The sequence below is a fragment of the Pseudorasbora parva genome, chromosome 19 (assembly GCF_024679245.1).
Source record: "Pseudorasbora parva isolate DD20220531a chromosome 19, ASM2467924v1, whole genome shotgun sequence".
Classification (NCBI taxonomy): Eukaryota; Metazoa; Chordata; class Actinopteri; order Cypriniformes; family Gobionidae; genus Pseudorasbora; species Pseudorasbora parva.
In genome coordinates, this window is record NC_090190.1 from 877,846 (window position 1) to 894,096 (window position 16,251).

General features: G+C 41.0%; 1 protein-coding gene across 6 annotated transcripts in view; it reads right to left on the reverse strand.

Moving 5' to 3' along the window:
* ago4 (argonaute RISC component 4) overlaps positions 1-16,251 on the reverse strand; it is a 51,263-nt gene that overhangs the window by 13,185 nt on the left and 21,827 nt on the right. For 2 of the 6 annotated variants that reach the window (XM_067426675.1, XM_067426678.1), the window contains 6 exons: positions 14,197-14,316; positions 13,866-13,994; positions 8,377-8,525; positions 4,455-4,639; positions 2,517-2,676; positions 979-1,294 (listed from right to left, as the gene is read on the reverse strand). In XM_067426675.1, coding sequence (XP_067282776.1) covers positions 979-1,294; positions 2,517-2,676; positions 4,455-4,639; positions 8,377-8,525; positions 13,866-13,994; positions 14,197-14,316 — 1,059 coding nt within the window. Of the gene's footprint in view, positions 1-978; positions 1,295-2,516; positions 2,677-4,454; positions 4,640-8,376; positions 8,526-13,832; positions 13,995-14,196; positions 14,317-16,251 lie in introns of all 6 variants that reach the window. The other 4 variants (XM_067426674.1, XM_067426677.1, XM_067426673.1 and 1 more) reach the window with 2 other exon arrangements.

Here is a 16,251-nt window from a genome sequence, read left to right on the forward strand (position 1 = left end):
GATCGGTTTCTGTGAGAAACACAACAGTATTTGTTATTTTTTTACCTCATATCACGACGAGTCTCATCAAGTTTTCCCATCGTCTATTACTTCTGTCTGATGAGGTCAAACTGGCGCGATCATAAATATATATATATCTAGATCATCATTAGGGCCTGCACGGATTGGTTGAATGAGGAATACACATGGTATATATCTATGATCGCGCCAGTTTGACCTCATCAGACAGAAGTAATAGACGATGGGAAAACTTGATGAGACTCGTCGGGATATGAGGTAAAAAAATAACAAATACTGTTGTGTTTCTCACAGAAACCGATCGGTTCGTGTCTTAAGTCATCAGTGTGTCGTCAGGAGCAGCAGGGTTTGTGTGCACGTTGCCTAAGCATGTTTTTTTTGTTTGTATGTTTTGCTCTCATAGACTTGTTCCCCATTCACATGATTAACGTATTTTCCGGACTATAAGTTGCATCAGTCAAAAAATGCGTCATGGAGAGGAAAAAAACATATACAAGTCGCACTGGACTATAACGCTGTGTGAATCGCTCTCGGATGCATATTTTACTACATGCAGTTTGTAATTTGCAGAATAAGATTTTCTTCATGTGGGCATTTTGTTTGTGTTCAGTCTTACTAAGTTGTTGTCTATGAGTTAATATTTCAGTTAAGGGTTTTTCAGGGGTAGGCTACAGGAGCAGCATAGAGCGCCCTCTCGCGGCTATTGGTTTATTCTTGTCAGTCAGTATGAATTAAATTTGATATATGAAGTCGCAGGACCAGCCAAAACTATGACAGTGCAACTTATAGTCTGGAAAATACAGTATATGACTGGCACACAGCAACGGTTGGAGATAAAAATCTTCATTTGTGTTCTACTGAAGAAACAAACACACCTACATGTTGATGCTCTGGGGGTCAGCAGATAAACATCACAGGCTCATTTTTGGGGTGAACTAACCCTTTAACACTTCTCCTCACCTGCTTCATCTGGCCCTCAGAAACTCCTCCGCGGTAGTAGATGATGCGCGTGGGCTTAAACCGGGTCGACTTATAGAACTGGATGAGCAGTTCTCGCACCATATTGGTGAGGTCCTGGATGACCTCCTGGCTGAACAGCTGTTCTTGGGACAAATCCTGGCGTGAAGTTTGGACTCGCACCGTGGCACAATAGCGGCTGGGATGGCCGTCCATGCTTCCTACCACGGCCGCGATGGACGGCTTTTTGCCATCGCCCGCAGGAGGATGAGTGACATCTGCCCCCAAAAAGATGACCGGCTGCTGGAACACCGAGGGCCTGACGGAGAGCAAACACACAAAGATTACTTCCTTTGTTTTGGGGATGTCCCCCAAACTTTAACTCCTAATTAACTCCTCTGCCTAATGTCGTTCCACACCCGTAAGACCTCCGTTCATCTTCACACACAGTTTAAGATATTTTATATTTAGTCCGAGAGCGTATGCAAGTGTATGCACACTATACTGTCCATGTCCAGAAAGGGAATAAAAACATCATCACAGTAGTCCATATGAGACATCAGTGGGTTAATTAGAGTCTCTTGAAGCATCCAAAATACATTTGGGTCCAAAAATAACAAAAACTACGACTTTATTCAGCATTGGCTTCTCTTCTGCGTTTGTGTTCAAACCTCAAATAAAGATTCAAACGGTTATGAGTCGATTCATGATTTGGATCGCGTGTCAAACTGCGGAAATCACGTGACATTGGCGATCCGAATGATCAATTCGCTGATTCATAACCGTTTGAATCTTTCTGGACATGGACAGTATAGTGTGCATACACTTGCATACGCCTTTGGACTAAATATAAAATATCTTAAACTGTGTGTGAAGATGAACGGAGGTCTTACGGGTGTGGAAAAAACTAAACAAAAAAAGAATATTTTGCTTAAAGCAAAAACTCTTAATTTTGAGCTATTTCTTCCCAAAACAAGACCATTTTTACTTGTCTAGTTAATGTTTCTTAATGTAAGAATATTTTTATATGTTGACTAGAAACAAGACAAAAATACCAAGTAAGAAAAGCCTTTTTTGCAGTGCATTCACTATATACCAGTGCGCATTAGCTACACGGCAAAAAAAGCTCTTCTTATTTAGTATTTTTTCCTTGTTGCCAGTCCAAATATCAAAAAATTCCTAAATCAAGATGCATTTACTAGATCAGTAAAATGACAGAAGATATTTTTGCTTGTTTTCTGGTGAAAAATATTAAAATGAACTGAGTTTTTACTTAAAACAGGCAAAATGATCTGCCAATGGGGTGAGAAAAATAATCTGATTTCTGATCGAAAGTTTCATGATTATTTTTCTCGCCCCATTGGCAGATCATTTTGCCTGTTTTAAGTAAAAACTCAGTTCATTTTAATATTTTTCACCAGAAAACAAGCAAAAATATCTTCTGTCATTTTACTGATCTAGTAAATGCATCTTGATTTAAGAATCGTTAGATATTTGGACTAGAAAGAGAAACTGCAGTGAAGAACTATAGATAGCCGCACCTCTGATGTGGCACCAGCACATTATTGATGCCTCCCAGTTTGGCGTTGATCTTCAGACAGAGATTGGACAGCGTCTGAGGAGACGTTTTCACCACGTTCTTCACCTGCACGCATTGAGTGGCCATTCCCAGAAGAGTATCTCCCACACGCTTCACCTCCGCTGCAGACGCAAAAGACAATTCAACATTACCGGACATGAACGCTTTAGCCTCCTGCCTTCTGGGAGGCGAGACAGGAGTCTGAGGCTGCTTTCACACTTGGGTCCTCTTTAGAGAACCGAACGGTTAGTTCGGTTCGTTTGGTCCAGACCAAAAAACAAAAACAAGACATATAGTCCTGGTCCGCTTAGCGTTCACACTGGCATTTATAACAGCGACCCTAAAGTTAGCGAACCAAAGGCTCAGGGAGACACTCACAACCTGATTGGTCGGCTTATATGACGCAGGAGCTGCTTACCGAACATTCAAAGCAACGCTGTGTGCTGATTAAACGCCATCATTGTATGCGTGTACATGTGGCGTTATTTACCCGCTGAGAACTCATGAAGAGCTCATAAAATGTTCAAAACATTCAAAACCGCTCCAGGATTTCCTCCGTTGTGCAGAAGAGACGGCCGTTCTATCGTCTGTACCGACTAATGGGCAGCACAGGTCCTCTGATGAGAAGAACCAGGTTTGCTTTTGTGAGTTTTTCTAGCATTTTCGAAACATGCTCGTCGGACCAAATATTGATGAGGCTCTTCCTCGTTGCTCCATGTTTGCCCTCTAACGTTAACGTTACTCATGTTTGATACACCGATCTCTCCGCGTCGTCACATCAGCTGACTATGCGTCTCATCTTGTGACATCACGTCCTGTTATTGGTCCGTCTACGTGTCTTTGGTCCGTGTTGCGTTCATATATCAGTCGAACCGCACCAGAGTCCGTTTGGAAGCAGATCGAGACGCGTCTTTATAGCGCTCTCGGTCCGCTCCAGGGTTCGGATGGCAGCGTTCACATGTGTTCAAATGAACCGCACTAAACGAGCAATCGCACCAGGGTTCATTTTAATGCAACCAAACATGACAAGTGTGAACGCACCCTCAGACTCCTTTAAGTGGACCAAGAAGTCAACTAAGTAAAAAAGGACCCAGTTCTCTTTACGTTCACACTGTCCCTATCCCTGAAAGAGGACTCAGATCCTTTTTGGTCCACTTTAGTAGGAATGTGGTCTCAGACCCCTTTGTGTTCATACTGTTGCTTTTTGGATCTAGTCCAGTTCAGTGTTCGATGGCTGACCCTATGGCATTCAACATTTGATCCCATTAACTTACATTGTTTATTCCTTAGTAAGCAAGATATTTGTTTGAAAAGATTACTTCTACTTTATAATAATAATAATAATTCCTTACATTTATAGAGCGCTTTTCTAGACACCCAAAGCTCTTTACATATAGAAGGGGGGAATCTCCTCAGCCACCACCAATGTGCAGCACCACCTGATGATGCGACGGCAGCCATATTGCGCCAGAACGCTCACCACACACCAGCTGATTGGTGGAGAGGAGACCGAGTGATTACACCAATCATTTTATGGGATTATTAGGAGGCCATGATGGACAGGTGCCAATGGGCAAATTTTTCAATTCAATTTTTCAATCCTCAAATTAAGATTCAAATGGTACATGAAGAAGTGAATCGATCAGTGATCCGAATCATTGATCGAACAAATTTTGTTGCAATATTGTCCTGTTTAACACTTTGAAGCTGCTTTGAAACAATCGTCATTGTAAAAGCGCAATATAAAGTTGACTTGACAATTTTTGTAAGTTTGTTTTTTAATAGTTCCTTGGCACTGATTAGATGGGACACTAATTTAATTGTACTGCAATGACAATAAAGCTTCTATTCTATTGAAGCGTCATCTCTCTTGATATATCTGTGCGTCCAATCCCTTTACCATAGACGGGTGTTTTTCCCGGCAGGATGACCACAATTAGCTGCAGTCCCACGTAAGACATTTTGAGATGCTTGAACATGGGCTCCACGCTGTCGGCACCCTGGGCATATTTGCAGAAGCACGGCTGGCCTTGGATCGGCATTCCTGCATCTTTGGAGATCTTGCGCAGCTGGTCAGTGAAACTCCTAGAAACACACAGAGCACAATCTTTAAAGGGTTAGTTCACCCCAAAAAATGTAAATTCTGTCATTAATTCCTCCTGTGGTTGGCCAGCCGTCAGACCTCCGTTCATCTTCACACACAGATGAAGATATTAGTGTTGAAATCCGATGGCTCAGAAAGGCCTTCATTGACACCAATGTCATTTCCTCTCTCAAGACCCATAAAGGCACTAAAGACGTCGTTACAAAGCCCATCTCACTACAGCGGCTCTACAATCATTGATGAAGAGGCCAGAATAGAGTTAGTGCGCAAAAAAAACTAAATAACGACTTATATAGTGATGGCCGATTTCAAAATAAAACTTTGAACCATTATCAGTGAATCGATTCATGATTCGGATTGCGAGTCAAACTGCTGAAATCACGAGACTTTGGCGATCCGAATTATGAATCGATTCACTGACTCATAACGGTTCGAAACTTTGTTAGCTCTCGCTATTCCCTATTCCGACTTTATAGCTCTCGCTATTCCCTATTCCGACTTTACAGCTCTCGCTATTCCCTATTCCGACTTTACAGCTCTCGCTATTCCCTATTCCGACTTTACAGCTCTCGCTATTCCCTATTCCGACTTTACAGCTCTCGCCATTCCCTATTCCGACTTTATAGCTCTCGCTATTCCCTATTCCGACTTTATAGCTCTCGCTATTCCCTATTCCGACTTTATAGCTCTCGCTATTCCCTATTCCGACTTTACAGCTCTCGCTATTCCCTATTCCGACTTTATAGCTCTCGCTATTCCCTATTCCGACTTTATAGCTCTCGCTATTCCCTATTTCGACTTTATAGCTCTCGCTATTCCCTATTCCGACTTTATAGCTCTCGCTATTCCCTATTCCGACTTTATAGCTCTCGCTATTCCCTATTCCGACTTTACAGCTCTCGCCATTCCCTATTCCGACTTTACAGCTCTCGCCATTCCCTATTCCGACTTTACAGCTCTCGCTATTCCCTATTCCGACTTTACAGCTCTCGCTATTCCCTATTCCGACTTTACAGCTCTCGCTATTCCCAATTCCGACTTTATAGCTCTCGCTATTCCCAATTCCGACTTTACAGCTCTCGCTATTCCCTATTCCGACTTTACAGCTCTCGCTATTCCCTATTCCGACTTCACAGCTCTCGCTATTCCCTATTCCGACTTTACAGCTCTCGCTATTCCCTATTCCGACTTTACAGCTCTCGCTATTCCCTATTCCGACTTTACAGCTCTCGCTATTCCCTATTCCGACTTTATAGCTCACTATTCCGACTTTATAGCTCTCGCTATTCCCTATTCCGACTTTACAGCTCTCGCTATTCCCTATTCCGACTTTACAGCTCTCGCTATTCCCTATTCCGACTTTACAGCTCTCGCTATTCCCTATTCCGACTTTACAGCTCTCGCTATTCCCTATTCCGACTTTATAGCTCACTATTCCGACTTTATAGCTCTCGCTATTCCCTATTCCGACTTTACAGCTCTCGCTATTCCCTATTCCGACTTTACAGCTCTCGCTATTCCCTATTCCGACTTTACAGCTCTCGCTATTCCCTATTCCGACTTTACAGCTCTCGCTATTCCCTATTCCGACTTTATAGCTCTCGCTATTCCCTATTCCGACTTTATAGCTCACTATTCCGACTTTATAGCTCTCGCCATTCCCCATTCCGACTTTACAGCTCTCGCTATTCCCTATTCCGACTTTACAGCTCTCGCTATTGCCTATTCCGACTTTATAGCTCACTGTTCCGACATTACAGCTCTCGCTATTCCCTATTCCGACTTTACAGCTCTCGCTATTGCCTATTCCGACTTTATAGCTCACTATTCCGACTTTACAGCTCTCGCTATTCCCTATTCCGACTTTATAGCTCACTGTTCCGACATTACAGCTCTCGCTATTCCCTATTCCGACTTTATAGCTCTTGCCATTCCCTATTCCGACATTACAGCTTTCGCTATTCCCTATTCCGACATTACAGCTCTCGCTATTCCCTATTCCGACATTACAGCTCTCGCTATTCCCTATTCCGACTTTATAGCTCTCGCTATTCCCTATTCCGACTTTATAGCTCTCGCTATTCCCTATTCCGACTTTATAGCTCTCGCTATTCCCTATTCCGACTTTATAGCTCTCGCTATTCCCTATTCCGACTTTACAGCTCTCGCTATTCCCTATTCCGACTTTATAGCTCACAATTGCACAATTTTATCAAAATGATATGATTACCTGCTTACCAGTTAACTTTTGCTGCATTTATAAAAAAAACAAAAGTAAAGAGTTGAGAGCGACTTACTTGAGCAGATCCTCTCGGCACTGTTTCTGCGGGGCGAAGCAGGCCACGGCCCACACACAGCTCTCGCTATTCCCTATTCCAACTTTACAGCTCTCGCTATTCCCTATTCCAACTTTACAGCTCTCGTTATTCCCTATTCCGACTTTACAGCTCTCGCTATTCCCTTTTCCGACTTTATAGCTCTCGCTATTCCCTATTCCGACTTTATAGCTCACTATTCCGACTTTACAGCTCTCGCTATTCCCTATTCAGACTTAGCAGCTCTCGCTATTCCCTTTTCCAACTTTATAGCTCACTATTCCGACATTACAGCTCTCGCTATTCCCTATTCCGACTTTACAGCTCTCGCTATTCCCTATTCCGACTTTACAGCTCTCGCCATTCCCTATTCCGACTTTATAGCTCTCGCTATTCCCTATTCCGACTTTATAGCTCATTATTCCGACTTTACAGCTCTCGCCATTCCCCATTCCGACTTTATAGCTCACTATTCCGACTTTACAGCTCTCGCCATTCCCCATTCCGACTTTATAGCTCATTATTCCGACTTTACAGCTCTCGCTATTGCCTATTCCGACTTTACAGCTCTCGCTATTCACTATTCCGACTTTACAGCTCTCGCTATTGCCTATTCCGACTTTATAGCTCTCGCTATTCCCTATTCCGACTTTACAGCTCTCGCCATTCCCCATTCCGACTTTATAGCTCATTATTCCGACTTTACAGCTCTCGCTATTGCCTATTCCGACTTTACAGCTCTCGCTATTCACTATTCCGACTTTACAGCTCTCGCTATTGCCTATTCCGACTTTATAGCTCTCGCTATTGCCTATTCCGACTTTACAGCTCTCGCTATTCACTATTCCGACTTTACAGCTCTCGCTATTGCCTATTCCGACTTTATAGCTCACTATTCCGACTTTACAGCTCTCGCTATTCCCTATTCCGACATTACAGCTTTCGCTATTCCCTATTCCGACATTACAGCTCTCGCTATTCCCTATTCCGACTTTATAGCTCTCGCTATTCCCTATTCCGACTTTATAGCTCTCGCTATTCCCTATTCCGACTTTATAGCTCTCGCTATTCCCTATTCCGACTTTACAGCTCTCGCTATTCCCTATTCCGACATTACAGCTCTCGCTATTCCCTATTCCGACTTTATAGCTCTCGCTATTCCCTATTCCGACTTTATAGCTCTTGCTATTCCCTATTTCGACTTTATAGCTCTCGCTATTCCCTATTCCGACTTTACAGCTCTCGCTATTCCCTATTTCGACTTTACAGCTCTCGCTATTCCCTATTTCGACTTTATAGCTCACAATTGCACGTTTTTATCAAAATGATATGATTACCTGCTTACCAGTTAACTTTTGCTGCATTTATAAAAAAACAAAAGTAAAGAGTTGAGAGTGACTTACTTAAGCAGATCCTCTCGGCACTGTTTCTGCGGGGCGAAGCAGGCCACGGCCCACACCTTGATCTCGATGCCCGCATAAAACTGCTTCCCCCTCATGTCCCACACGCCCTGGTTGGGTGTGGCCACCGTCTTATTCTGAGGAGAGAGTCCCTACACTCTTAGTGAACCCTTCGGCCTCGTCAACAGACACACTCTACCCAACATCCTCCACTGACCCCAAACCCATCAAGCCCATCTCTGCAGGCCTGGACTAACAGCAGAAAGTACTGTACCAGGGCTCCAGATCAACATTAGACAGCAGTGACGCCTGATTTGGTGGCCCTGGAGGAAAATATATCAGTTCATTTAATCATAAAATTACTATTGTTTTGAAAAGTGTTAAAGGGATAGTTCACCCAATTTTTTTTAAATTCTGTTATCATTTACTCACCCTCATGTTGTTCCAAACCTGTATGAGTTTCTGCTAGGAAAAAAATACTATGATAGTCAATGGTTGTTCTCTCTGCTTGGTTACAAACATTCTTCAAAATATCTTCTTTTGTGTTCAGCAGAAACTCATACAGGTTTGGAACAACATGAGGGCAAGTAATGACAGAATTTGCATTTTTGGGTGAACAATTTGAAGAAAAGTTTTTGTTTTTCATGAGACTGTGACTTCCTACTTTTGTCCATATATTACGGAGTGGAAATGATTAATAAGTCAGTCAGTGCTCCTCTGCTGCCCCCGACTGGTTACAGTGGGCATTTCACATGTTTATAAATATAAAAGCGCTTGTTTGCAACAAAGTGGCCCACACCTTTAAATTTTTTGTTTTACAAAGCGTTGCATTAAAAATAACATTAAAATGTGATAATATTTAGATGTTTTGAAGTGCAGCAAAAATGTGTGAAGCTGTTGAAAAGTGCTCGAGTTCCACTCTCAAAAGGTTGAACCCTGAGATGAATAATGTTATAAGATTTAATTTGACTATTTCTGCCACAATCCCATGTGGTGTTACTAGGAAACAGGAATTGCAGAATTTGGGCACCAGTGAGACCTCGAACAACATTTATTCACACAGCAGGCTAAAAACGGCCACATTTGGTCTTAGTCTGGAGCCCTGTGTCTGCAGAAAACACCCACTCCCAACATCCTTATTGGTTACACACAGAATGTTTTAATAATGTAAAGAGTTAAAGAATTTAGTCTAGAAATGCAGTAGAAATCAGCTGTAAAGGTCAAGCATAAAGCAAGTTATTAATGCAAGAACACATTTATTCATTCATTTAGGAAATGCATATGAATGTCAATACAGGAGTAAAGAAATGCTCCAGTGTTCAGGGTTTATGAAAAAACTATCAACAGTAACAATAATAGATCACGTTTAAATTACAGGAAATATAAGCAAACATAATAACAAAATATAACATTAAAGTATAAAATATTACAATAAAAAATTGAATAAAATGAATAGAATGAAAATATAATCTAAAATAATATCTAAAATATAATCTAAAAATATAAATATAATCAATTAATTCAATCATTTTATAAACACAAATCAAATATTACAATACAAATTCAATTATTATTATAAACATTAATATAAAAATAATTGATGGTTATATATTATACAAAAATATCAATCATAATTAGAAATATTATAATTATTATAATAATGAAATATTTTATGTATTATGACCACATAATCAAATAGTCAAAAATAAATTATAATCAAATAAAAAAATATATTTTGTATTAAAATCATTATAATATATAATAAATTATTAAATATTATAAATAATAATTATAATAATAATAGTAATTATTTAATTATAAACAGATAACTAGAATACATATAATAAAATATAATAAATTATTATACATCATAGTGAAATTATTATAACAAATACAAAATATTTTAATTAAAAATAATATAAATTAAAATAAATTATTTGATTATAACATAAAATATATAAAATCAAATATAACTGGATTCATATTATATAATTAAAATTAATATATTTAAATACATTTATTTGCTTATATTATAATAAAAAACATGATATAAATCCAGTTATATTTATATATATTATATTATATTATATACCAAGTAAAGCCCTGAAGACTGAAGCACACGTCAAGCATTTATAACAAGCACACAAGATGTCAGTGATAAAAGTAACTCAATGTTTAATTGAGATCATTAAATTAATTGCAGCGATAAGGTTGACGGCACACACATTTAGCGCACAGTATTATATTTATTATATTAAGTTAGTGACAGTGATTAAATTAACTCTAGTAATAAAGAAAGGCATGCTGCAGATCTCTTTACGTACGATTACTCTTTACGTTTTTTGCAAAGAGACAGAAATCCCTCAAGAGGTTATTATTACACAGGGATGAGGATCAGACGCTACCGGGAGGCTCCTTTAAATTAATAATCAAAGAGCCAATAATCAGATAAACAATGATGTCTATTTGTGCAATGAGAGGTTTATGCAGTTTTACTCTTATACTTCCGAAAGAAAATGTCCTTATAGTTTACTCATCCCATGTTCTTTCTTTCTTCAGTGGAAAAGAAATGAAGTTTTTTGAGGAAAACATTCCAGGATTTTTTTCCTCATAATGGACGTCAATGGGAACCAACGGCTGAAGGTCCAAACCAATGAGGAAGAGCTTCAGAGACTCTGATGATCCAGAGGAATAGAGTCTGATCCACACAAACCAGCACACATTTACTACACAAACTTCATTTCTTTTCCACTAAAGAAAGAAACCGTGAGCATCTGGGATGAGGAAACTATCAGGACATTTTCATTTGGAAGTGATATAATCCTTTAAGCATGAGGTCTATAGTAATATTGATCACAATTATCTCAGTTTCTTATCATCTGAGAACTGCATTAGCATTACATCTTAGCAGTACATCAGCTCGCGTGCGCGCGCACACACACACACACACACACACACACACACACACCAGTGGAGTCTGATCCTCATAGCTTTGGTTAGTCTACACACAAAACAAAAAATGTCCTTATTTAGTTTTTTTTTTTCTGGTTTCCAGTCTAAATATCAAAATATTCTTAAATCAAGATGCAATAATTTAAGGATACACAGAGAACTTACAAACATGATCATCATTTCTGAGAGATGACCTCATTGGTCAGTTTCTGTTGATCATCTGTCCGTCATCGGCTAAAGCCCGCCCTGATGATCTCATTGGTCAGTTTCTGTTGATCATCTGTCCATCATCGGCTAAAGCCCGCCCTGATGATCTCATTGGTCAGTTTCTGTTGATCATCTGTCCATCATCGGCTAAAGTCCGCCCTGAGGATCTCATTGGTCAGTTTCTGTTGATCATCTGTCCATCATCGGCTAAAGCCCGGCCTGATGATCTCATTGGTCAGTTTCTGTTGATCATCTGTCCGTCATCGGCTAAAGCCCGCCCTGATGATCTCATTGGTCAGTTTCTGTTGATCATCTGTCCATCATCGGCTAAAGCCCGCCCTGATGATCTCATTGGTCAGTTTCTGTTGATCATCTGTCCGTCATCGGCTAAAGCCCGCCCTGATGATCTCATTGGTCAGTTTCTGTTGATCATCTGTCCGTCATCGGCTAAAGCCCGCCCTGATGATCTCATTGGTCAGTTTCTGTTGATCATCTGTCCGTCATCGGCTAAAGCCCGCCCTGATGATCTCATTGGTCAGTTTCTGTTGATCATCTGTCCGTCATCGTCTAAAGCCCGCCCTGATGATCTCATTGGTCAGTTTCTGTTGATCATCTGTCCATCATCGGCTAAAGCCCGCCCTGATGATCTCATTGGTCAGTTTCTGTTGATCATCTGTCCGTCATCGTCTAAAGCCCGCCCTGATGATCTCATTGGTCAGTTTCTGTTGATCATCTGTCCGTCATCGTCTAAAGCCCGCCCTGATGATCTCATTGGTCAGTTTCTGTTGATCATCTGTCCGTCATCGTCTAAAGCCCGCCCTGATGATCTCATTGGTCAGTTTCTGTTGATCATCTGTCCGTCATCGTCTAAAGCCCGCCCTGATGATCTCATTGGTCAGTTTCTGTTGATCATCTGTCCATCATCGGCTAAAGCCCGCCCTGATGATCTCATTGGTCAGTTTCGGTTGATCATCTGTCCATCATCGGCTAAAGCCCGCCCTGATGATCTCATTGGTCAGTTTCTGTTGATCATCTGTCCGTCATCGTCTAAAGCCCGCCCTGATGATCTCATTGGTCAGTTTCTGTTGATCATCTGTCCGTCATCGGCTAAAGCCCGCCCTGATGATCTCATTGGTCAGTTTCGGTTGATCATCTGTCCATCATCGGCTAAAGCCCGCCCTGATGATCTCATTGGTCAGTTTCTGTTGATCATCTGTCCGTCATCGTCTAAAGCCCGCCCTGATGATCTCATTGGTCAGTTTCTGTTGATCATCTGTCCGTCATCGTCTAAAGCCCGCCCTGATGATCTCATTGGTCAGTTTCTGTTGATCATCTGTCCATCATCGGCTAAAGCCCGCCCTGATGATCTCATTGGTCAGTTTCTGTTGATCATCTGTCCGTCATCGTCTAAAGCCCGCCCTGATGATCTCATTGGTCAGTTTCTGTTGATCATCTGTCCGTCATCGTCTAAAGCCCGCCCTGATGATCTCATTGGTCAGTTTCTGTTGATCATCTGTCCGTCATCGTCTAAAGCCCGCCCTGATGATCTCATTGGTCAGTTTCTGTTGATCATCTGTCCATCATCGGCTAAAGCCCGCCCTGATGATCTCATTGGTCAGTTTCTGTTGATCATCTGTCCATCATCGGCTAAAGCCCGCCCTGATGATCTCATTGTTCAGTTTCTGTTGATCATCTGTCCGTCATCGTCTAAAGCCCGCCCTGATGATCTCATTGGTCAGTTTCTGTTGATCATCTGTCTGTCATCGGATAAAGCCCGCCCTGATGATCTCATTGGTCAGTTTCGGTTGATCATCTGTCCGTCATCGTCTAAAGCCCGCCCTGATGATCTCATTGGTCAGTTTCTGCTGATCATCTGTCCGTCATCGGCTAAAGCCCGCCCTGATGATCTCATTGGTCAGTTTCTGTCGATCATCTGTCCGTCATCGGCTAAAGCCCGCCCTGATGAGCTCATTGGTCAGTTTCTGTATTATAATTACTCCTCTATGGATCAAGTCCAGACCGAACCAGAGGTCAAATGTTGTGGGCGGGGCTGAGCTCGGCTGCCATCCAAGCTAGGTTAAAATGTTATTTGAGTTCAGAAGTCTTATAGTTTGTGGAAAAAAAACCTATTGCAGAATCTATATCTATATATATATATATAGTAAATGCATCTTGAATTAAGAATTGCTAGATATTAAGACTAGAAACAAGACAAAGTTACTAAATAAGAAGCAAATTTTTTGCAGTGCACACACAGACACACACACACACACACACACAGCTCAGCTCCCAGTACTCACCCTGCTACAGTCCCTCCCAGTGTCAGTACTCACCCGGCCCCCATACTGGAGCATGGGCGCTGGGAGGACTCGGCCCGTCACCTCGGTCATGTCATTATGGACCACGATGCCAAATTCTTTCAGGTACGGGTCAGGCCCGCCAACCATACTGTTGCTTTTGACCTGCAACGGCATCATGGGTCAAGATATTACAGCACCATCTTTCATTTGGATATAATAATAACACATTGTGGAAATCATAAGCCCTCAATAAGATCTAATTTTCAATATTCTGGCATCTATTTTCCTTATAATTTATGAAAGCATAAAACAATTATTTAACTTATCCTTTGATCGTATGAAAGTGAAGTGTGTGTCCACTCACCAGTCTGCTGATCTCTTCCTGTCGGTCTGGGGCGGAGCGGGCCGTAGCTTTGATCATGGTGGAGGTTTGGTTATCTGTGAGCTTCTTTATACAGCGCTGTCCCGCCACTATATTACAAACCTTCACAAAGAACACAAGAGTAGAGTCAGATCACAATCGTTTCCAAACATGTGGAAGCTAGGGTTGTGCGATATAGAAGGGTTAGTTCACCCAAAAATGAAATGTCTGTCATTAACTCCTCTCCCTAATCAGGGTATATGCAGGAATCCTGAAGTTAATTTCAATACCTTTTTAAGACTTTTTAAAGACCTTCTCAAAATATTTTAAGACTTCATCGCACTTCAAGTTCTAATCGGCAACAAACCATTAATAAACAGTTGTAGTCGAATGTAGACTTAAAATCTCTATCGTAGGCCAATTTTGTATCGTTTATATTGCATATCTGTGTCGCAACGTATGGAGGGCGACACATCACCTAACTGCGCATTTCGCAAAATACATGACGTCACCCGTAGACAGCGCTCGCCAGGGATGGAAATTAACTTTTTTCAAAGTCTACCACTCAATGTTTTTACCAGCCACTTTTTTGTTTTTAACTGACAACGTGTAACTGCACGTGAAAATTAATACTACAAGCTCTAAAATACTTAAGCAGTTTATTTAAGCTCAAGTCTCAATGGAATACTGACATTTTCTCTTTCTCTCTTATACACACACAAAACATGAACTGATAGACATTTCAGTAAATAAATAGGGCTCTGTGCAGTCTTTTTTTACCTGGATGTGGCATTTGGATAATTCCTGGTCTTTTATGGTTTCCAGTTTTATGGTTTTTAGTCCCAACAATGAAACAACATTCATTCTGGCATTTTTGAAGATTGTTAACGACATACCGAGCAGAACATTGTCAGTAAGGATGCACCGAAATCAAAATTCTTGGCCGAAACCAATAAAGAAGAAACCAAAGCTGAAAGCCGAAAAATAAAATTCAAACTAAAATGTTTAACTCGACCTCACTCATGTGTTCATTAAATAACAATGCACATGCCTACTGGCCTGCAGAAAGGTACAGAAACTGAATAAAGTAATCAAATGTAAAATAACTGCATATTTAACTGATTAAATGAAAGATTAATCCTTATCAAACTTACAAAAGCTATTCTATCAAGAGCATTGTTTAATGTCAAACTAAATATAAGGACATCACTCAGGCAGCAGTAAAGGCTACTGCGCCTTTAAGACCCGAGGCAGGGATATGCTCGTCTTTCTCGACTGTGCATACTATACAGTTCACTTAAGGCATATTCAGACTATGTCTGCTAGGATACTCATCAAGATGGACATGTTGACATACTTCTTGTGTGAGTTTGTCCGTTTAAGCGCAAGACTTGAAAGAGAACTCAATATTTGCGCGCTCTCGGATGATGCACAGCGTCAGATCTTCTCTCAGCGCGCGCGAGTCTCACAGCGCGTCTTCACGCGAGTAATGACAGAGAAAACGACTGGTCATATGCGCACATACGGCAGCACTCGCATGCATTGAACAAAGTTTACAAAGAGTTGAAACAGCTCGGTAGGTGAAGCGAGTTTACCCGCCACAACTCAAAATCAGCCGCATTTGGCTGGTGGCGATGCTAATGTCCATCCCTGGCGTGCGCGCTCCGACTGAGCGCCCCGTTGTTTTTTTATACTTATGGGGATGCAAATAAATATATTCATAAATACTTTTTGGAGTCAAACTCTTTTAAACAAAGCTTGAACAAAATACTTTCAAAATGTAAGACTGTATAAAGCCGTGATAAGACTTTTTAATACTTTATAAGGGTCTTAATTTTCCCAAAATTTATTTATCACCTTTTAATACTTTTCAAGACCCCGCGGATACCCTGCTAATGTCGCTCCACACCTGTAAGACCTCCGTTCATCTTCACACACAGTTTAAGATATTTTATATTTAGTCCGAGAGCGTATGCAAGTGTATGCACACTATACTGTCCATGTCCAGAAAGGGAATAAAAACATCATCACAGTAGTCCATATGAGACATCAGTGGGT